General features: G+C 35.2%; 1 protein-coding gene across 1 annotated transcript in view; it reads left to right on the forward strand.

The window, feature by feature from the left end:
• Positions 1–23,442, forward strand: part of LOC149551638 (la-related protein 6C-like) — a 65,470-nt gene extending 42,028 nt beyond the window's left edge. Inside the window, exons 4-11 of the mRNA XM_089789718.1 lie at positions 21,462–21,556; positions 21,677–21,748; positions 21,847–21,926; positions 22,032–22,128; positions 22,317–22,364; positions 22,466–22,534; positions 22,674–22,811; positions 22,908–23,442. Of these exons, the coding sequence (XP_089645844.1) occupies positions 21,462–21,556; positions 21,677–21,748; positions 21,847–21,926; positions 22,032–22,128; positions 22,317–22,364; positions 22,466–22,534; positions 22,674–22,811; positions 22,908–23,150 (842 nt within the window). The 3' untranslated portion in view covers positions 23,151–23,442. The remainder of the gene's footprint in view (positions 1–21,461; positions 21,557–21,676; positions 21,749–21,846; positions 21,927–22,031; positions 22,129–22,316; positions 22,365–22,465; positions 22,535–22,673; positions 22,812–22,907) is intronic.
• The last annotated feature ends 381 nt before the right edge of the window (positions 23,443–23,823 follow it).

Here is a 23,823-nt window from a genome sequence, read left to right on the forward strand (position 1 = left end):
TGGAGCTACCGATATCTAGTTCTATAGCTACACCATCTCCTGCATTGGCATAGACACAGACACGGGCACAAACCCTACGGGGTTCTAATTCTAGAGCTTTACCCTCTCCCGCACTCACTAGTAAAGCGACTGGGAAGAGGAAGATGTAGTCCTATATTTGACATTTGTACTTATTTGTAGTCATGTCGATGTGCTTATTTGAACTCTTTACATTTGACACTTTATTTATGAGAATACTTCTCATGTGTTGTGAACTTGTTAGTTGTTAGTAATTTACAACTTGTCACTACTTACTTGTTAGTAATTTACCGATTAATAACTCTTTTTGCATTGATATATATCTAAACATGATTGTTTCTCATGTATTGTTAGTAATTAAGTCATTAAATGCAAAAAAACATTGAATTCTATAAAAAAATCGCATTTTTAATTAAAATTTAGTGGTTTTTTAGTTCCTGATTTTTCCTGATTTTTCCCGATTAAATTTTTTTAGGCCTAGGCGATTAATCTCCTCAGGCGATTTTTACGTCAATGGTTCTAATAATCATTTGAGCTGGACTAAGAAGAATAGATCTGTAACTTCCGCTAGAATAAAATAATTTGATGAAGGGTGCTCCCCTTAATACCGTAAGCACATTTTAGAAATAGCAAAAGAACAATTTGCAAGAACAGAAAATAGGATTCTTATTATCTCCAAAAGATTATAAATTTCAGAAATATCACATCCGAAGCATCATGGGTGTTTTCCTTACAATATTCTGTAACCTAGAGCCACCAATAAGCATCCAAAACTGCCCTAGACAACCCTATGAGCCTTCTTTATATAGGCAAGTTTTCATTGACCAAGAAGGTTCTAGAAATTTAGCCCTAACCCTTGAGGCCGTCCGCCCGTACATTATTTTATTTTTCATGTTTTATTGCATTAGAGTTGGCTCAAATAATTTCATTTTTATATATTTAGGTAGCCCAACTTATGGAGACCATCGCTTTTTGACCATAGCTCCGATTGGCTATTATAACCACTTTTTGGAAACAATATCTCCTTAACTACAAAGTTGTAACCACGCATATCAACCAACATTTCACCTTGTTTCATAGCCTCTAAGGCCTTTAAAATTGAGTTCAAAGATTTTGTACGAAAAATTCTTAGTAACTTCACCAATATAGATGGTATTGCAATGACACTGAACTAGCTGGCTGATATATGGAAGATGAACCTCCACCCATTCAGAACATCCATAGCTCGAATGACCAACTTACTAAAAATAGTTTGTTTCTGCAAATAACAACTCAACACTGAAACCAATATTTTGGGTAACGCAAGATTGCCTTACATGTAGGATCCTCTTGCATTAGACACCCGAGATAATTTTAGAGGTGACTGTCACGTCCCAGGTGTTCAGAGGAAAACCAAGATGTTTAACCTCCTCCCTTATTATCTTATCTTATCTTATCTACAAGTTTTCCTTTCCATTTGACCAGATATTCTACATATATCATGTTTCTTGTGCTTTTTCCAACCTGACTGTCTATTATATCTTCGATCTCCTTTGTAGCTAAAGTGGTTGCTAGAATACTCCACTATGCTTTCGTGTCCTCATCTTCAACACCCCCTTCATGATACTTTGTCAGATCTAAAATGTTAAATACTGGTGAAATTTCAGTTCATTGGGCAAATCTACTTCATAGGCATTTCTTGAATCACGCTTCTTTAGTATTCGATATGGTCCAAACTTCTTCATCTTCAACTTAATATATGATCCTACTGGAAATCCCTCCTTTCTTAAGTGAACCATAACTTCATCTCCAAGCTGAAATGCCTTATGCCTACTTTTCTCATTTGCCTTAGCCTTGTACAGTGTATTCATTTTAGTGATATACTTTCTCACATCCTCATGAATGTTCATCAAGTTCTCTGCAAAATCTTTAGCTTCAAAACTACTTGTCTCCTCTTTGTCCAACCTCCTTAATTCAAAGGCTTTTTGGGACTACTTTCATATACATAATTATTATATGCAAATTTTGCCTGTGGTAAAATCAAGTCCCATCCCTCTGGTTTATCTCCAACCAAACTTCTTAGCAAATTTCCCAAGCTCCTATTTAGCACTTTTGTTTGTCCATCAGTCTGTGGATGATGCGATGAGTTGAACTTCAAGTCTATCTTTAATTTTTTCCACAATGTGCGCCAAAAGTGCTCAACAAACTTGGTGTCTCAATATGAAATTATGCCCATTGGTAGACCATGTAGTCTCACCACTTCTCTGGAAAACATTTTTTCCACATGAACATCATTAGTCTTCTTGTCGGGAATGAAATGTGTCATCTTTGAAAACCTGTCAACCACTACAAAAATTGCATCATGCCATTGTTGAGTCCTTGGTAAGCCAAGAATAATGTCCATATTGATATCCTCCCACGGCTTCTTTGGTACAGGTAATGGCTTATATAACCTTGTATTCTGCTTTTCTCCTTTTGCTAATTGACATACTCTACAACTCTACACAAACTTCTTGACATCTTGCTGCAATTGTGGTTAGTAATAATCTCACTAACTTGAGTAATGGTTTTATCACAACCAAAATGTCCAGCCAACCTCCATTATGCTTCTCCTTGATGATATTCTCCCTCCTTGGAATACACAGTTGATTTCTTCTAAATAGCATATCATCCTGGATGATAATTAGCATATAAAACAAACTCTTTAGGAAGAAGATAATGTCTCCATTTCTTCAACATGTGAACTATAGCATAAAATTCCTCATCATGAACATAATATTTTCTCTTGGCATCATTTAACTTCTCATTGAAGTAAGCAACAAGTCTACCCTTTTGGCCCAAAAGAATTTTCTATTTCATTACCATTAGCATCGCAATCATAAAACATCTTATTAAAATCTGGAAGTGCTAAAAGAGTTTGTTCTGTCACTTTTAGTTTCAACAATTCAAAATTCTTATCTACTCTTGTAGTCCACTTAAACTCCTTTCTATTTGCTCTCATTGTTTTAGTCAACGGTCCTAGACACTACTGAAACTCTTGATAAACTTTCTTTAAAAGCTAGCCAAACCATGAAAAGATCTATTAAAACATGTGGCTTCGGTTTAGACAATATCTTTGATTGTATGAGAATATACTCATGTATATATATATATATGTCAATATGATTTGAATATCAATATGTATATATGCATGAGTATAATCTGCATTATTTATGGTGATCGCAGTATTTAGAACCGACTGTGCATATAATTATTGTGTTTATATCTGAGATTGATCTTAGTAATGATCGCATTCATTTTGATCATTATCGATTGTATTGGACTTTGTTAAGTCTTGTAATTATTAGTTTTGTTATAACTAACCAACGGGTGTGACCATACCACTGATTCGGTGTATCGGTGAATGGTCATGTCTCCATTTGGAGACATGCCCATTCACCCATATATCCAACCACCTTTGTACAGATATTGTATGCCGCCTAATATTGCAAGCATTGAAATTCATTAATGCGAGCAAATTGGAGGTAGTACAGATATCAAGTTTGAAGAAACTTTTATCTTATCTTTGCATTGTTATTATACATATTGTGGAGCACATTAGATCCTTCATTAGCAGAGATTGTACCTAAAATAAAAACCATACATTCATCAACATTGTCATAGAAATCTGTAATAAACTTTACATGGTATCAGAGCGAGGCTAAGGAGAGATCACATTAAGTTTATAAGGATCAGATTTCACTTTAAATTTACAATCCATTCTCTCTGCAAAGATGAGAAACGTATTAAGATTCAAACATCACCTTGCAAGTGCTGATAACTTCGAATCTTGGAATCTTCGTATAATGATGTTATTAAAAGAAAACAAATTGGAATCTTTTGTAAGAGAGGATAAAGAGGAACCTAAAGATGATCCTGAGAAATCAGAATGGATTGAGAAAAATGAAAAGTGTAATGCCCCGCCGGCGATCCTTGGAAACAAGGATTAAACAAGTCCAACATTTTTTTTTTTGTTAAAGTACAATAACATCACTATGCGACAACATAAGCAACGAAAGACTAACAACATATAATCATTCCAAGAATCCCAAGCATCATTACTTACAAACACACTCAATCACCGAAACATAAATCATCTAATTGTGCTTAACTTGCATTGTTCATTTCATCTCTAACATAAGTTTACGAGTTACATTTAAAAGCACAAGATTAATTCCTACACATGCTGAAATGACGAAAGACTAAACTTCATTATGAGCATAAAGGAATACTGAAACATTAACCTCCACACTGGGGAGTACCGAAAGAATAATAATGAGGCTAATACACTTGTAAGCATAAATGCATCCAAGATATAACTAACAGGACCAAATCATTGAAGTAAAACATCTAATCTTAGCATCTACATATGTGCATTTATAAACCAATAAAAGTATATGCAACAATACTGAATTAACATTGCAATGATATATACATGAACTAACAGGCAATCCACACAAGCTATCTAAGTGCACGTTTCCACCCAACACAGTCACAGCTTCATAAGACATCAGGTCCTCAGCCGACCCCCATGCACAAGATAGCCGACCCCTGTGCACAAGATTTTCCATACCATCCAATCTGTGGCCCTAAGCTAGAATTCTCATTGTACTAATGTAGTGATCAAAAGAACCCTAAAGGTCTAATATACTACAATAATACAGAAGCATCTATGAAAGTGTGTGTACAATATCACTACGGTGTAACATACATCATAACGGAACATACTCCTACGACACACCTCTCAAGTGGTGCATCACGTAGAACAAGCAACATCTACTAAGCAAGAAACCACATGCAACCAAGTAGATAAGCAATAATCATGAGAGAACTCACAGTATCGAAATACAAGGTGTCAAATAATCAAACAAGACCAACGAAAACCTGTATGTTGGTCCAATGCAGTGATGAAGATAACTGTGTGCTGAAGGGATAGAGATTTGACCAAGAAGAGAACAGTCACATATGGCTTACACACATGCCAAACAATATCAAGGACTGAAAACAATCTGAGACAATGCATAGATCATGTCTTGGTCAAAAACCTCTAAGATACTATGATGGGGCTGTAGTGGAGTGTGGGCACGGTATCAGTGGAGTGTGGGCACGGTATCACGCCAAATGACGATTCGAACATCCCTGGGCACGGTAACACACCAAACGACGATCCGAACATCCCAAATATATTGTATCTCAATTAAGTAACCATATTTTAATTAGTGTGATCTTATTACGTAACAACCTCATGTATGCAGTTGTCCTAACCGCTTTGTGCTGGTTCTTGCAGCAAAGGCCACTCCACATCTCTACCCATACATACCCAACTATCTCACCAATTGATGAGTGTCCAAAGACATGCAATTTTGTACCCCAACCCTCATGATAAACCAACACTCACCAGAGCACGTCTCGGTGGTAAGAATCTCTCAAGATTCGGTAGGCACGTATTAACGAACCGTGCACATGACAGGGCACGCTATGATCACGAATATAGAACTAGGGTTGGATGAGAAAGCAAAGACTCAAGGGTGAAATAGAAAGACAAAAGAGATTGGATTGGGTAATCAAACAATTAACCAACTCCAACTCTATTCAATGCTTAAAACGTCCAAAATTTGGACAACACTACAAAATTTTAGCGAAGTAAATTTCCGCCCAAAACCAAAGTTTAACCAAAAATTATAAGATTGAAAACCCATTGAGCAAATAGGCTCAAACAATCAGAAATCTAATAAAAAATAACTTTCGAGAAAACCCAGAAAAATGACCAGCATTTCTGTTCATAAACTTGCATTAAAAACCCTCAAAAAACAGGAAAATGCATGTGGAATCCCAACCAAAATAACCCACTGAACAAAAACATGCTCTAAGCCTAAACAAGCAAGAATTGAAACCAAAACCTTCAAAATAGAATTTTAATTGCAAACCCTACCTCACAAACGAACGAGCAACTCCAAGAAATTGAAGAAGAGAGGAAGAAAAACAAACACACTGTTGAATCTGCCAAGAAGCTCGGCAAACAACGACCTATCCCTTGCCAACACTTTGCAACAGATCTTGCTGAATTCTGCCGAACAAAACTCCCAGATCTAGCAAAACAGTAATCCTCAGGAAGAGGGTTTCAAAAACCTCCAAACTTGCTCTCTAGAAATAGAATTCACCCAAGTATGCATAATGAAATTTACAAAGGCAAAATTGTGCTTTATAGAGAAAATTTGCCCAAAAGGATAGAATTTGGGGAAATTTAATATAATTTTAAAAAATTAGAAACTTTATTAAAACCCATCACTTAAGTTCGCCAAAACAGACTTAAGTGATTGAAGACGGATGTGTTGGATCCCGCCGTCAGAACTGCATAAATGAATAAACCATCTACTCACTAAAATAAAATAATAAATAAATAAATTAATTTAAAATAAAATAAATAAATTAATTTAAAATAATATTTATTTAATTAAGACCCGAAAATTCCAAAAATCTGAATGATCCAAAAGACTTGGAAGATCCATCCACAGCTAACTGGCCGAAAACGAAAAAGGTTAAATCAAGCAAAAAAACCCAAAGAGGCATAAACGTAGAGGTCCTAAGCAAATCTAGAAACACGAACATAATCTAGACGGCTGGTCTAAACAAACACAAGGAAAAGTGAGTTATCTCTGAGAACCAAAAGATAATCTAATCTATAAAAAGAAAGATATGTTGCCCATACCGGAGGCAACATTGGCTTAAGGTAATGGTCAAATCACTATCCCCATGTTGTTGTCGATGCTAGAAATTCTGCACACTTTACACAACCCATCAAGTGCAATGGTACAAATATCAAAGCTGAAGCAACATGTATAATCAGCATAGATATCCATTTAAAACATATCTACTAAACCACCTATGCATAAACTCCATAACACTACATCTCATATGCCACAACACTCACATCAGGTAGGTAAAATAGTAAACTAGTATATCAAAATGAATCTAATGTACCACAACATATTTCCAAGATGAATCTAGATATCTAAACAACATAATTCACCAGCTATATAACATGAAGTAAGGTACATAATGCATAAACCATCATATAACAATATCCAAATACTGAACTATAAAGTAATGTCATCCACATATGAAATAATAACATAATGATCATCACTAGAGTATCTCAAGTATCCCCAAGAACAAAATGGAATACTGTAGCAGAATGACAACATGAAAGGCACTACTAAAGGCACTTTAAAACAGATAACATGGTCAAACACATTACTAACCACTGCTACAGGAACCTAGTCCAGTGTAGCAAGATAATAATACACAGTGCAATCTTTGCACACATCTCAGGGTGATCATGGAACAACATCATGATACCACATCAATCATGGTAACCACTGACACAAACCTTAGTGAAACCATCTAACATATCATAAACTCATAAATCAGCCATAAGCATAATCAAAGCAACAAATACAGTAATAGAAATCTAATCACCACAAGGGTGTAGACCACTTATGGTCCCAAACACGATCTCTTCACAAAGAAAGATCAACAAGGTTGCATACAGTAGGATGACTTACAAAAATCAAATGGGAGAGGCACTACAAAAAGGCCATGAAGATAATTGTGGATGCTGTTCGAGACAACATAGTACTATTGTGGCAAAACATACAACATATTATATGTTTTGAGCTTTTGAAAATGCATTCATAATCAATAATACAGGCAGAAAACTTGCTCTTAAAACCCAAATGAATAATGTTAGCATGAATAAAGGAGAAACTATAAATACTTTCTTCATGAGAATCACAGATTTGAGAGATCAATTATCTGCAATTGATTATGAGATTGATAATTAAGAATTATCCTTAATAGCATTAGGAGGACTTCCAAACTCTTGGGAATCTTTTGTACAAGGTATAAATGCTAGGTCTAAAATCCCAAAACTAGATCGTTTAAGATCGGATTGTCTTCAAGAATAATTGAGATTAATGATTAAAGGAAAACACAAAACCTTAGATGAAGATGTTCAAGTTCTTAACACAAACTCTCATAAGAAGGGAAATAAGAACAACAAAAGAAAAATAAACTTTCATGGAAAAGGACAATCTAAACAGAAGAAAGACTTGTCCAAAATTCAGTGTTTTAGATGTGATCTATTTGGAGATTATGCAATAAATTTCCCTGATCGATCTAAACCTCAAGCATCTTTTGCAAAATCTGATAAATCAAATGAAGGACATGAATCCAAGAAATATGCCTTCTATTGAGAAATATGCCTTCTATTTAGCATTGTCCAACCAGATTTCAATCAAATCTAATACATGGATAGTTGATAGTGAATCTTCAAGCCACATCACTAGATATCAGAATAACCTAGAAAGCGTGCAAATAGAAACAGAAGAGAAGTCACGATTGGTGATGATTCTGCACATTCCGTAAATGGAATTGGGACTTGCACCATAAAATTGAAATCTGGAAGTTCTATTCAACTCTCTGGAGTTCTTTATGTACCAGGTATTAAGAGGAATTTAATATCTATATTTGCACTTGAAGATGATGGTTATAGAATTGCATTCATGGAAGGTAAAGTACTAGCTTGGCCTAAGAATTCAATAGGTGCAAGACATCAGAGTTATGGGATTGGAAGACTAAGAAAACCCTCTTTGGGTTGCTGGTGATACTAGTTATTTTATATGGCAGCGAGGTATGGGGGAGCAGTGTATCAAACCATAAAAGGCGAAAAATTGAAAGAATTCAGAAACACTTCATCACAACTAATCTCAAAATCAAATCTACAGTCCCATACGAGATTATTTTAGCGGAGGCGGGCATGTTCTCAATGGAAGCCTCGGCAATTGTTAGATTGCTGAGCTATCTTAAAAAGGTGAGTAAAATGGATCCACATCGTTGGCCTAGTAGGGTGGTTGACGGAGAACTGGCTCGTCAGAAGAAGACATGGAAGAAACAAAACGATAAATGGTTCAATAAGTGGGACATTAACTACCTAGAATGTCTGGAAAACAACTCTAAAATAAAAAAAATGGGTGGCAGGAAAAGTCAGATCTGTCATGTGCAGAAAAAAAGCTTATTATGTCAAAGAATTTAATCCCACATGCGAACATGACGACAAAGAATATTTAGGAGCCGAGATCAAAGGAAAGGCAAAAATCCTAATCGCTCAATTAAGATCTGGTTCCCACCATTTGAGATGTGAAATTGGTAGATGGAAGGTCCCTAAGGAAGAGTGGGAGGACAAAATTTATAGATTTTGCAACGAGGGTGTGGTGGAAATAGAGTAGTGCTATCTAAAGGATTGTACAACATACAAAGCCATTCACAACCAACACAAAGAAACGTTAAATGTGAACAACATAAAAGACCTTTTCGAAGGACCAAGACTCTTCAAGGGGACCATTTTACGTATGCAGATTCACAACAAAAGATATAGGTTGGAGAAATCACATCAAACTGACTAGGAGTTTTATGTGGGTCTCTTAGGCATGGCCTCGTGGACATCATTAAAAATCTTTCATTCATTCAACCATAAAGAAGGCTCTAACAATAGGAGTATGACAAGGACTTTTATATGAGCTATGCACTAAGACAAACCTTGCACTTGTACATGAGACCTTAGATTCAAATGAAATATGACATAGAAGATTAGGTCATATCAACTTTCGTGCCCTAACATCAAAGGAGAAATTAGTAACCGGAATGCCCAAATTAAGCCATATTCACAATGAATCATGCAAAGGTTGTGCCTTAAGGAAAAACACTAGAAAATCATTTCCTCATAGTTTGAGCAAAACTAAAGATGTGTTGGAACTAGTACACTTTGATCTATGTGGACCCATGTCTTTACCATCTATAGGAGGGTTCTTGTACTATGTGATATTTGTTGATGATTTTTTTAGGACATGGATATACTTCCTTAAGTTCAAAGAATCTAAAGAGATTCTCTCTAAGTTGAAAGACTTCAAAACAATCACTGAGAACTCCTCCGGGAATAACATTAAAGTTTTGACAACAGATAATGGGAAAGAGTATACTTCTGAAATATTTAAAGAGTTCTGCAAACTCGCTGGGATTAAGAGGGAGTTCAAAGTCCCCTACAATCCTCAACAAAATGCAGTTGCTGAAAGGAAGAACATAACTATTGTAGAAGCTGCTAGGGCTATGATTTTTGATCAAAACCTGAGTGTGTTTTTCTGGGATGAAGCATTTAACACAACAGTCTATATTCAAAATAGATGTCCTCACTCATATTTTGACAATAAGACCCCTGAAGAAGCATTTTCTGGAAAGAAACCTGACATTAGTCACTTAAGGATATTTGGATGTCCTGTGTATGTTCATGTACCTAAGGAGAAGAGGACAAAGTTAGAACCTTTTGGAAGAAAAGGTATCCTTATTGGTTCGATATAGAGTCTACATACCTGGATAGAAACAAATAGAACTAAGCAGAGATGTCATTTTTGAGGAAGACATTGCTTTTAGAAGAGCCAAAACTTCTAATGAACTAGATACATTTGATGTATCTCAAGAAGAGGCTTTTGCTCCTGAGATTCAGAGGGAGTATCCTAAAGAGACTTCAAATGAAACTGAAATCCATCCTGAGACTCAAGAAGAGAGTTTTGATCATTCTAAAAGGCCACTTTGGGCAAGGAAAATTATATAGGAAGGAGATGAATTTGCAGCACCTTCAGGGACTTTTCGAGAAAGCAAGAGACCTAGAAAATTGACATACAATGCTTTCACGTGTGAGAGTCCAAACCCTGAACCTTGAAGTACTTCTGAAGCACTTAAACATCATGCTTGGAAAGATGCTATGGTGGAAGTACATCAGTCTATACTAAAAAATGATGTTTGGGACAGTTCCTAGACCGAAGGGAAAATCTGTTGTGTCTTAGAAATGACTCTTCAAAGTTAAGTATGCTGCAGATGGCAGCATTGAAAAACATAAAGCTCGTTTTGTGGCTAGAGGTTTTTCTCAAAAGGAAGGAATCGACTTTGAAGAAACTTTTGCACTAGTTACCAGGTACACCTCTGTTAGAGCTGTAATAGCCATCGTAGCAGCCAAAGGTTGGAAAATCCATCAAATAGATGTAAAAACGGCTTTTCCTAATGGAAAAATTGAGGAAGAAGTATACCTGGAATAACCAGAAGGGTTTGTGACACATGATGCTGCCTCTTATATATGTAAATTGAAGAAGGCTCTATATGGACTCAAACAGGTTCCCTGAGCTTGGTATGAAAGGATTGACAAATACCTTCTAAGTCTTGGATTCACTAAGAATGTGGCTGATCCAAATCTTTACTTCAAGGTAACTAAAGGTGATATGCTAATTCTAATTCTTTATGTTGATGACCTTCTGATTACAAAGGAAGAACGTCTCATTACTCAATGTAAGAAAGATTTAGCTTCTGAATTTGAAATTCTTTGATTGGAAGTACGTCATAAGTATGAGAATATCTTTCTACACAAAAAGAAGTATACTGTTGATATTTTGAAAAGATTTGGAATGTGAGATTGTTGACCTATGTCTACACCTATGGAAACCAACTTACACAAGCTAAAAGAAGCAAGTGCTGAATCCAAACTAGTTGATCCTACTTTATATAGACAGATAATTGGGTCCTTGATGTATCTTGTAAATACTCAACCTGACATTTGCTATGCTGTGAATGCACTGAGTTAGTTCATGTGTGAACCTTGCGAGATTCATTTTGTTGCTTTGAAGCATTTATTAAGGTATCTTAAAGGTACTATTGGGTATGAACTTAAATATGAGAATACCAGCTTGGAGTTACATGGATATATTGATTCTGATTGGGCCGAAAGTGTGAAAGACCAAAAAAACACATCAGGATGTTGTTTGAGTTTAGGATCAGCTATGATTTCTTGGATCTACAGAAAGCAAGCTTCAGTTGCTCAAAGTTCTATTGAGGCAGAGTATATTGTAGCAGCAATGGGAGCTAGAGAAGCAGTGTGGCTTTAGAAGTTACTTTCTAGGCGAGCCTATGAAACCTACCACTATTCACTATGATAAGCAAAGTTGTATCAAGTTATCCACGAATCTGGTATGTCATGATAGATCCAAACATATAGAAATTCCTTACCACTATGTAAGGGACATGGTGGAAAGAAGAGCTATTCAGTTGGAATATATCAATACAGGTGATCAAACAACTGATATTCTTACCAAGGCACTTCCTAAAGTAAAGGTTGATCATTTGAGAAAGAAACTTGGCTTGGTTGAAATGTAAGTTAACGAGATTGAGTCTGAAACCTTGTATTTTTTTTTAAAATTTAATAAAGATGTTTAAAGTGTAAACTCTTTTGTCATATCTGTGACTCTGACTCATGGGCCTACCCTATGTTCAGTATCAAAAGGAGACAATCTTTTATATTGAAATGTTGACTCTAATAATATAAGGTGACAACTTTAAATTTTTAGATTACTATTATAATGAATATCATGTGATTTGATATTTTGGAAAATCATAATAGTTAAAAGAGCATGTTGATGGATATCATGTGACTTGATACCTATTGAAGATCAATATGTTTAAATTCATGGTGGATATTATGTGACTTAGTATTTATGGATATGCTTTGATCCTTTATGGAGGATATCATGAGACTTGATATCTGTGTACACATAAAATTGAAAGAATATTATGAGACTTGATTTTCTTAAAATATCTAGAGGTTATTACTTCTTATAATGAGAAGAATTCATATGCACTTTGTCTTTCCTAGCTAAGAGGGAGTGTTGAAACATGTAGCTTTGGTTCAGACAATATCTTTGGTCGTATAAGAATATACTCATGTATATATATATATATTTTAATATGATTTGAATATCGATATGTATATATGCATGAATATTATCTGCATTATTTATGGTGATCGTAGTATTCAGAACCAATTGTGCATGTAAGTATTGTGTTTATATCTGAGATTGATCTCAGTAATGATTGTATTCATTCTGATCATTATCGATTGCATTGGACTTTGTTAAGTCTTGTAATCATTAGTTTTGTTATAACTAATCAACGAGTGTGACCATACCACCGATCGGGTGTATCGATGAATGGTCATGTCTCCATTTGGAGACATGCCCTTTCACCCATATACCCGACCACCTTTGTATAGATATTGTATGTCGCTCGATATTGCAAGCATCGAAATTCATTAATGCAAGATCGGTGTTACATCTCAAATTTTGCACGAAAATTTTAAATTGAGTATAGCCGCTGAATCAAATTATTTCTTCATGATCGTGTGAAATTGAGTTAGTTAATTAAGTTAATTATAGCCGTTGTTTATTTCTTCATAACAATGAGAAACCGAGTTAGTTAATTATAGCCGTTGTTTATACCTTCATGATCATGTGAAATTAAGTTAGTTAATTTTAGCCATTGTAACGATTTGATTATCATATGAAAGTCAGTTAATTATAGCCGTTGTATCAATCTATTCATGATCATGTGAAAGTAAGACAATTAATTATAGCCGTTGTACATATATGATGAGCATGTAAAGTTAGTTATTCTGATATTGATGAAATCCCTAACAGTCACTTGATGATTTTGAATTAGCAATTTATAAATCTTGAATTGATGTTTTGGCGAGAATGTAGTTTTGAATGATTACAAGATGAAGACTAAAGAGAGAGGGGAAGCATTGTGAAACGGGGTCATCGGAAGGGGATGGTCGAATGGTTCAATCATCAGAATTGACAAGTTTGATCTAAAACTATCTTGGCAATACTAGGACTTGACAAGAAATTTCATGGTGGAACTGCATGAGCTATAAAGTGAATCATTATAATAAAATAATGTAAAATAAACATAAATTCTTACCTTTAAGAATTATCAAATATTAATATTATTTAATTATTATTTTACATTCTTAAATATGGTAATATATAAATAATAATAAGATGACACCATTACATTATAAATTAATAATCCAATGATGCCACCCTATTATTACGTACACATAAGCATAGTTGAGAAAATAAAACAATAATAAAATAATATGAATTTTAAAAAATCTTTCATCTTCTTTCTTTCTTATTTTTCCCTCCTTTCTTTCTTATTTTTCCCTCCCTTCTTTCTTCTTTTCTCTTAAGTTGATTTGAGGGCATTTGAATTGAATCTTGTAATTGTAGGTAGCCGTAGAGACAGGCTTACTCTATATTATGGAATTCCTTGACTGTCGGCATCCATTCTTTCTCTTTCAATATTCAATTCTTTTGGCAATTGAACCCTTGTTAGATATTCTCATAATTTGCAGAGTGGATCCGAGTTCATGTTGTGCCCATTGATTGAATTCTATCAAGCCGCAGATCTCTGAGCTGGTAGGCGGAATCGTTCTAAACGCCAAAGCTTTTATTCAAACTTTCAGGCAGTGTCACGTAAGGCCCTGCTACAACCCATGCACCCTTTTTTCATATTCATTTCCTATTAAGTTTGAACACGGTATTATTTCCTTAAGCCGTCAGTTTTGAACTTCTATTTCCATAGTGTTAGCATGTGCTAATAAAGTCGGTTTTCCTTTTCTTTCTGATGTACATAAATATCTGAATAGGTAGAACTATTCTGAATCATTTTGAATCATGTCAAGAAAGTATATCAACCTAGATTGGGTTCAAATGCATCCTGAAATAATTATAATAGAGAGTATGATGTACAGAACACCAAGAAATTCAATAGGCGATAATGCCAGAATATGGTGAAGGTGTGAAGTATCACTGTGAATTCATTTTGATAGCACCTAGGAATCACCGGCTCGATGGCCTGGAATGGTGAGGAGGTGTAGAGAATCTGTAAAAACAAGGATGTCATCAGAATAAGATAATAACATGATAAACAATAACATTAGCTCATGCATGTTCCACTAATGAAAGAAAGTTGTCAAGCCGAGTGGTGGAGATCAGGTTTGTCGACCCACATTTTGAAATCCTTGGCCAGGGTGGAATTAGGCTGATTTGCCGAACAAGTGATCTTGTTGATTGTCCAGATGCTTCAGTTATTTTGTCGAATAACTGTTGGGACTTCAACCCACTTGAATACTTTGATGGCTGGATTAATGAACATCCCAAGCTCGACCTTGGGGTAGGGAGGGCTATTCTATTAAATTAGAATAAGTGGGGATAAGTAATGGTCTGTGGTTGGGAGGTTAAGCCTATGTCAATGCTTCTTCTCTCACCAATGCCAGGGCTTGGACAACAAATAAAAGAAGATTCGCAAAATACTTGTATGTTCTATAATCCTCTGAATGTTTAGTTATTTCATTTCAAGATGAAAGTCATTTACTTTTCAAATAGCTATTACATTGAATTAGTTAAATGATCACAAATATCTCAATTTGTATTGATAGACATCTCTTATTTCTTTTCAAGAATATATGTTATTTAATTTCGGTTGAAAAATTAGAAGTAGTTTAATGGTTACATCTGATATTTACTTTCAGCTTATTAAGAAGTTAATTGTTAACATCTTGTTTTGTATTCTTGGAAATTCAGTAATGTAAATAGATTTCATCTTCAGTTTAAACAGTTGTTGGAATTCTTAGTTGTGTGAATAGAGTTAGTAATCAGTTAGTTAAGACTAAAACTTGTTAAAGGAAAACCGTACGTTACATATGGTATTAGAGAACTGGGTTTGACACTGAACCTAGGGCACATCACCTTCTTAAAAACTTAATGAAGATCTGAAATGACTACAAGATGTTAGTACATAAAACACCTCGCAAGAAAACTTGGCATCCTATTTTCCACTATCTTATTAAGAACATGACTAAGTATGATTACTCCTGCTGTTCCGAACCTCAAGATAATGAAACCTTGAGCTAGGCAATTCAACAGATAAAGAAGGAGAGAGTTAGATGGATGTAATGCTGCAAAGCAATAATAATGATGCTGTATAGATGTAGACTTCCTCAATAGAGGAAAATTTTGTAAATAAGATTGCTTGGTCAAGCAATGGAAATGAATTTTGTAAATAAAGATTGCTTAGTCGAGCAATGGAAATGAAATTTTGCTTAGTTGAGCAATGAAATAAAAATTATGTAAAACAGATTACTTAGTTGAGTTATTTGAAAATTATGTGCTTGTAAATTTTTCTTTTTGCACAGTAACACAATTGTAAACTAACAAGTGAGAGACTTGAAACATAAAAATGAATAACAACGGAAATGCAGAAAACCAAGATATAGTCCGTGAGAACCCCCAATCCTCCAATGAACTGTTACTCCAAATTTTGCAAGAGACGCAATTAAAACTAGAAAACATGGAAAGGAGGATGAGTGAAATGGCAGCCCAGATGGGGCAAAATTGTGAAGAAGTGCAAACCACACTCACTTTTAGAGCAGAGACGGAAATCTCTGAACGTAACGAAACCCCCTCTCCCAAATGATCAGAAAAGAAAAAGAAGGAAATAGTGGCTGATTTATCAGCAAATATAAAGAAAATTAAACCACCTAAGTTCTTTGGTTTTGAGTCTGGAGAAGAAGCAGAAGCATGGCTGATTGAAATGGAGCAATATTTCGAGATCAAGAACTTCTCTGAGACCTCGAAGGCTGTGTGGGGAATATATCATTTGACTGGAGAACCTGCAACTTGGTGGGGAAACACTAAGGTTGAGCAAAACATTAGAACTACTGACATCACTTGGGAAAAATTTGTAGACATATTTAAGAGACGTTGGCTACCTCAGATTTTTTATGATCAGAAGCTCTTGGATTTCCAGAACTTGAAACAAGGAGATTTGTCAGTGCATAAGTATTGGGAGAAGTTTACTCGGTTACTTAAATACGTACCACCTTATCAACAAGACACCAACCTGAAGGTGAGAAAGTTTATCATGGGACTGAATAACAGGATAGGAGGAGCTGTAGACGTTCTTGCATTTCGAACCATGCAAGAGGCTTTGGAAAAAGCTATCCGACAAGAGCATAAGATTAGAAAGGATGATTCCATCCGGGACAACAAAAGAAAGACTACCTGGAATTCGGAAGGCGCTGATTTTGGACCGCCAAAAAAACAATTTAAGGATTATAAGAATAACAAACCTGAAAATAAAAGCGATGGAACAAGAGATATCAAAGGAAATTTTCATGTGAGCAAAAATGATAGAAATAATGAGAAGAAAGGACCACCGGGAGGATGTTTTATCTGCGGAGGAAATCATTTTAAGAAGCAGTGCCCTAACTTCAACCAGTCACGGCGTCCATCTTTGCTGCAGTAGCAACAAGTTTTTCAGCAGAGGATTCACGCAGCTTTGGATAATAGGCAAGCGGAGCAGTAGATTGCAGCATTCTTTACGTTTATTTTGTAATGAGAGTTTCTACTATAGTACGTCTGATTATTGGTATTTTGCACAAGTATCACAAAGTTATTCTCTTTGTAATAAGTAAGTTGAAGCAAGAATTATTTTAAGAACTCTAAGTTCTTGAGAACATGAGAAATTGTATCTAGTTCTTTTGAGAATCTCAATTAAAGGATTGATTTTGGTGGAGTGGGTTGTTTCCCTCGTTGAGGAAGGTTTTTCCTACGATATAATATTCCAATCCCGTACTTGAATAGGAATACGTGTGAGAGGGAGGGGCAAATTGTAGGCCTTTTGGAATCGTATAGTGGCAAAACAGGGTCGTATGGTGAGCAGAGTAATATGGCCGTACGGAAGAGACAATTCCACAGCCATACAGTGGGGAGCCAGGATGTTGTACAGTGGCCACAAGTGGGAGTCCGTACTGTGGAAACAGACCGTACAGTGTCTTTTCCAGTTTGTATGGTGATGATATTAGGCCGTATGGTATCTCTTGCTAGTTCGTATGGTGTTAGTGTGGAGGCCGTATGGTATGCGTTGTGGTGTCCATACGGTGTCTAGGATGCCCAACAGGCCGTACAATATGTGAGCCGTACAGTGTTGGAATATGATGTTTGGTGCCAATCTTGAGATCATTTGATGGTGTAGATGTATAGACAGAATAATGTCATGGGAAAATGCAAACAATACAACCATGAACAGGCAAAAATGGAGAAGTGAACAGAAAGATAATCGATTAATATTTGCCAGAAGATGGTGCTCCAATTTTCTAGATCCGAGCGAAGTATTACATGCAACAACGAAATAAGGTGAGGTTGAATCCCCACCTAAACTGTACAAGCTAGGTAGGGAAGATCTTTCACTTCCGAAATGGCGAACAACAAAGAATCCCAATGGGAACTCACAGTACAAAGAAGTATAATCAAATCGCAAACCTAATGACTACCTACAAGCTATGCTTAAACACCCGTCGGGGAAAACTTTCTGAGGGTGTACAGAGATAGCCAACGTCAACACAATGGAAACAAAATAAAAATGGGTCCGAGATATTTTAAATCAACAACCCAATAACAAAGATTTGATTAATAAACTATTCTATGATGGGGATATTACACAGGACATCTGGTTTGTATTATGTGTTCATATTGCACTTATATTTTTATATCTTCTTTTGGTTCAAAAATTTATTAAGTTACACTTTATCTTCATGTAAAAACTTTTGTGTGTTCTTAGCTGAAATTTCTCCACTACTTTCATGACATTGGCCTTAGAAACTACACTATACTTCTCAAGTACTAACAACTTCGGTTCATGGTTATGCCTGTCTTTGATCTACGTGATTTATTTTTAATATTTAATCTATTTTGGATCAAAGAAAATTAGAAATGATACCATAGTAATAAGTTAGATTAAGCGTTACCTCATTGGGTTGTAGCTTGAATACATTTACCAATATTAATGCTAACAAAATTTCTCCTGAATGAATGATGGTGATCCCCAACTTTGTCTCGAGCACCATGCAAAAAAACTAAAACATTAGTTGACCACATTGATTCAAATTGGTTTCCTCATAGTCAAAAGGATTGGGTTCTAACTTGAATAATTCTGAATCAATGATGGTGATCCCCAACTTTGTCTCGAGCACCATGCAAAAAAACTAAAACATTAGTCAACCACATTGATTCAAATTGGTTTCCTCATAGTCAAAAGGATTGGGTTCTAACTTGAATACATTTAGCCATAGTTCAACTTATCATTATTGACAACTTATCAACGAGGGCAAAAACAATATTGGCAAATATCAGAGATAATTTGGGAATTTATTGGGAAAATACGAGGAACTAAAAAAATTGCTTAATGTTAATTGGAAATGCATTTTTTAGCAAAATTCAATATGGAGATGCATCTAATCAGTCACTAAATGAGTAAACAATTCAAACAAGCTGATCTAGGTATATATAAATGCAAATACAATACAAAATCGCATCCTCAAGTGGAATGTTGATGGCTCATAGCCATAGTCTGATTATTTGAACTCTAAAGCAAGCTAAAAGTAGCAAATTGTCCTTGCGATTCAGAAACGTCTGCCCTTGTAGCCAATTTTGCTCTTTCCCTTTTTAACTTTTTCTCTTCTTGGACACATAGCAAGGCATTCATCTCTCTCTCTCTCTCTCTATTTCAGCCGTTGTGTTGTCAGGAATCCTTGTGTCACACTTTGTGATCCCTTCAAGGTGGCATTTCAAAGGAGATATGCCTCCACTAACAACGTTTTCGATGTTTTTGCATTTTATGCATATCACATTGTTAAAGTCAGGTCCTTCAAAAGCATATTTCCATGCCTTGTCTCTAGCCCCTTTAGGGCGTGTTCCTACATATCCTAATGGACATGCATCTACTAGGGCATTGGCAGACTTTGTTGTAGAGGCATCCATATTTACCATTTTGAAGAAGAATCAACCTACACATGTCACATATAAAATGAGGGCACAAATTTAGAAATTCAATAAAGAAATTTAGAAACATACTAAGTTAGTTTAAACCAATAGATAAATTTAAACATAGCTGAAACTTGAAAGAAAAAAGAAAAAAATGTTACGAAAAAGATGTTTTTTAGAAATCTATGAAAAATTTACAAAAACTGCTAAAAATTGGTGTTTGATCATATTTGTTACCTTCTAAATGGAGTTGGAGTAGATTGGAAATGGTATGAGAGAGTTTGTGTAAACATGGATGGATTTAATACAAGACAAAATGGTTTTAAAACAAAAGAGAGAATCTTGAATGCTTACTTCTGAATCCAAATTTGCTTGAAAAAGCTCTTCGAAGCTGCTCCAAATCCACAACAAATTGATCTAGATGACTGCAAATGATGATCTTTCTCCTCCAAAAGCTTTCTGCCCTCTCCGAATTTTCTCTTGAAATGAAAAAAAAATCAAATATATATGTTTGCTGGCCTGTCAAAGTTCAGAAAATCTCAAGAGGTATATAAAATATTGCTGATAAGTTGCCAGTTTATAGGCGATCTTTAGGGGCAATATCTTGTAGTAAATTGTCACCTGGTTCAACTTATTGCGATAAGATAACTTATCACCTATATATCGGCAGTAAGTTGATCTATGCATTTAGCAATATCAATGCTGACAGATTTTCTGCTGAATCAATGATGATGATCCCTGACTTTGTCTTGAGAGACATGCAGAAAGACATTAGTACCTCCATTAATTCGGATTCCAAAATGAGTGATATTTTTATGATTTCATGACTAGGTGACAAAATGAATACTGGCGCCATAACATATAGCAAACAGGGGAGCTTTTACTCTATCTATTTGAGGCATCAAACTAAATCTTGCATTGCCCAATCCATTGCAAGTGTTTATCTATTACATAAAATATTACTAGGCTTTTCACAACACGTGGATGATGATTTAAATTTATTTTTGAAGACTGTATTGTTGTGCATACTCTTGATGAGGATATGATGGTTGTTCTTTTTCTTATAGACGAGGGCTAAGTTAAATATTAGAAATTTTATGACCTGGTCTGTATGATTGTCATTGAATGGCTTCCCTAGTTGGCAGCCATCCATCCTGTGACATGTATACTGGTTGTTTGTGTCAACATTTAAGGGTTGGCAATATAAAGTGGGTTGTTTTGTGGCATCTTATCAAAAAATGAATTTTCTTCTTGGGTGTGTCAAATCTGACATTTAATTATATGTGAAAGAACAGAATTTCAAGATAGAACATCAAAGAAGATTTCCATGCAAATTACATGCTTTCCTTGTTTTTGTTTTCTGTCTAGGGATATGCCCAACTAGGTTGTAGACTTATTGACTAGTAAGCTTTCTTTGATTTCTTGGATTGTGGATGCCCTATGCATAAGACCAACATAAGGTAAGGTAGCATCCAGGAGTAGAGTCTTGTTGTGCACAACACTCTAAAGAAAGTGGACAGAATAGACAGATTTTCCATTGGGCTTGTAGATTGTGCAAATACTGGACGGGAATTGGAAACTAAGAAAACAGTTGAACTTTACTTCTGCTGTGCTATTTTAATGATATTATTTAAATGTTTGCAATGTTTGTTTGTGTCTCAGTCCCTATTCCAGTTATTGCATCTTTCAAGAAGGTCAGAAGTCTTGTTACCAACTATGCATTGGTCACGGCTGCATTGAGAACCTCTTCACTACTGGTAAGTTCTTGTACTGAGCATTTAGTGATAGTATTCATTATCCAAAGAGATTTAGAAGACACGTCCATTTCAAGATTTTTCTTTGCTGCATTTATCTGTTATGCCTGGTAATTTTGGAAGGTGGTAAGTGAAGATGGGAAGAAAGTTAAGCGGGCATCCCCAATGTCTGACACAGAAATTGAAGAATTGCAGGTAATTTTCATTTTCTGAAGATGAAGATGAAGAGGGAACTATATTTAGTTGTTTCATTTTACATGATCTAGATAACTTTATACTTTTCCAATCCGCAGTTGCGCACAGTTGTTGCAGAAAATTTGCCAGAAAATTATAGTAATGAAAATATCGAGAAAGTGTTTTCTACAGTTGGCATGTATGTATTGAATGTTTTCTTTGTCTCTAAAATAAATTTGAAAGCTTCATGATCTAGAGAGGAATACATGTTGTAATCAATTTTGTGGTCTGGTGTATTTGACAGTGTAAAGAGGGTACATATCTGCCACCCTCAGGCAGTCGAGCCTTCAAGTCCACTGGGCACAAGATTTACCAAGACTGATACGCTTGTCAGCAACAAGGTATTGTTGTTATGAACTACATTTTGGGTTTAAAACTTAAAAGGTTAGAGATTTAAAATAAAATTTCATTTGGTCGATACTTATTTGAACTGCTTGAGTTACATTTTAGGATTTAGGAGTAACAATAATTATACGAGCTCTATTATTTGAATGCATGTTTTTTCTGACTCATATTTTTTGATCACTAGCTGCATGCCCTAGTGGAATATGAATCAGTTGAACAAGCTGAGAAAGCTGTAAGTTATCATAAGTGTTATACAAAATTTAGACGGTGTACAAAATTTATCTCCCTGCAGTCGACTTTCTCTTTTTAGTATAATTTTAGTGATCGTACCAGGTTGCAGAACTCAATGATGAAAGGAACTGGAGAAGTGGTCTTCGAGTGCGATTGCTACTCCGGCGAATGGTATATTTTTTTCTTTTATAATGCTTGTAACATCATTTTTTCATTCATGCATATTCAATGCTTTGCAATTAAGCTACATTCACCTATTAAAGATATATGATCTAGTGCACTGTCTTATGAGCAAATGAATGCCTTCCAGGCAAAGCCTGCAAATCAGCCCAAAGGGCGAAAAATGGGTACTGATAACACTGATAGTACTGGTGAAGATGAGGAATCTACATCAGAAACAGTCAATGACAAACATTTGGAAGACTGCCCACAGAATGCTGATTTTGTGGTGTGCTATGTCTCTTAATCGTCCTCTGTTGCTTTAGCAGTTGATCTTCTTGTTGCATGGAAAATTAGTGGTGTTTATATAGGAATTTTCTTTCAGGGTGAGGAGCAGTACTCCGCTGACAAGGAGGGAGGAAAAAAGGGCAGAGGACGAGGACGAGGAAGAGGTCATGGGCGTAGTCCTTATCATAATGGACGTAGTTATACAGTTGGACTACCACAGTCCCCAAATTCCACTGTCAGTGAAATACAAGGCAAGCAACCTCCTGGACCAAGAATGCCAGATGGAACACGAGGCTTCACCATGGGTAGGGGCAAGCCACTTCATGTTACTACAGTTTAGTATGTTTGGATAATTGGCTCTTTGAACTTCCAGTTTCATATTTTGGGGACTATCTGCACTTTTTTATATTCATGCTATTTATTTCAGGATACACCTTATTGATATCCATTTCTTAAGCAGTAATAAAAATTTAAAGGTCTTTTAATTACAAGACCTTTAAATAATTTGTACAGATCTAATAATATGAATATTTTGTTCAAAATAAAATTGATTTTGGTATTTCTATTTGTTGGAAAAACTCTATGGAAAAATGCAAAATGCCAATAATAAGGAATATAATATTATTTCTGTATTTTGCTAGTTAGTTGACATTCATTTCAGTCTCATAAATATTGCTCTAATTTTGGTGACTATTTATTATGAATGGTATTCAGTTTTCAACTTTTCGATGCAATACATAATGCATTTTTCAACAATATCACAGATTTGTATTACATAATGTACATCCTTTTAAGTATAAGAGTTTTCCAGCATTATATTGCATGTCTGTTGTAGTTAGCACTCAAATTCTTTAAATGTTTTCATTTTTCTCAAGACTGCCATCTTGTCTTCTATTTTTTCCAGTTATAAGTTTTGGGAGATTTTTGAGTTCCAACTGCATGGTTAGTTCTCATATTTTCATTTATGATATGTGACTTTGGAGGTCATATTTTATGTTGGTACTTGAATGTAA

Source organism: Cupressus sempervirens, chromosome 6 (assembly GCF_028749045.1).
Source record: "Cupressus sempervirens isolate cs-2001-9-10 chromosome 6, ASM2874904v1, whole genome shotgun sequence".
In the NCBI taxonomy this organism is placed as follows: domain Eukaryota; kingdom Viridiplantae; phylum Streptophyta; class Pinopsida; order Cupressales; family Cupressaceae; genus Cupressus; species Cupressus sempervirens.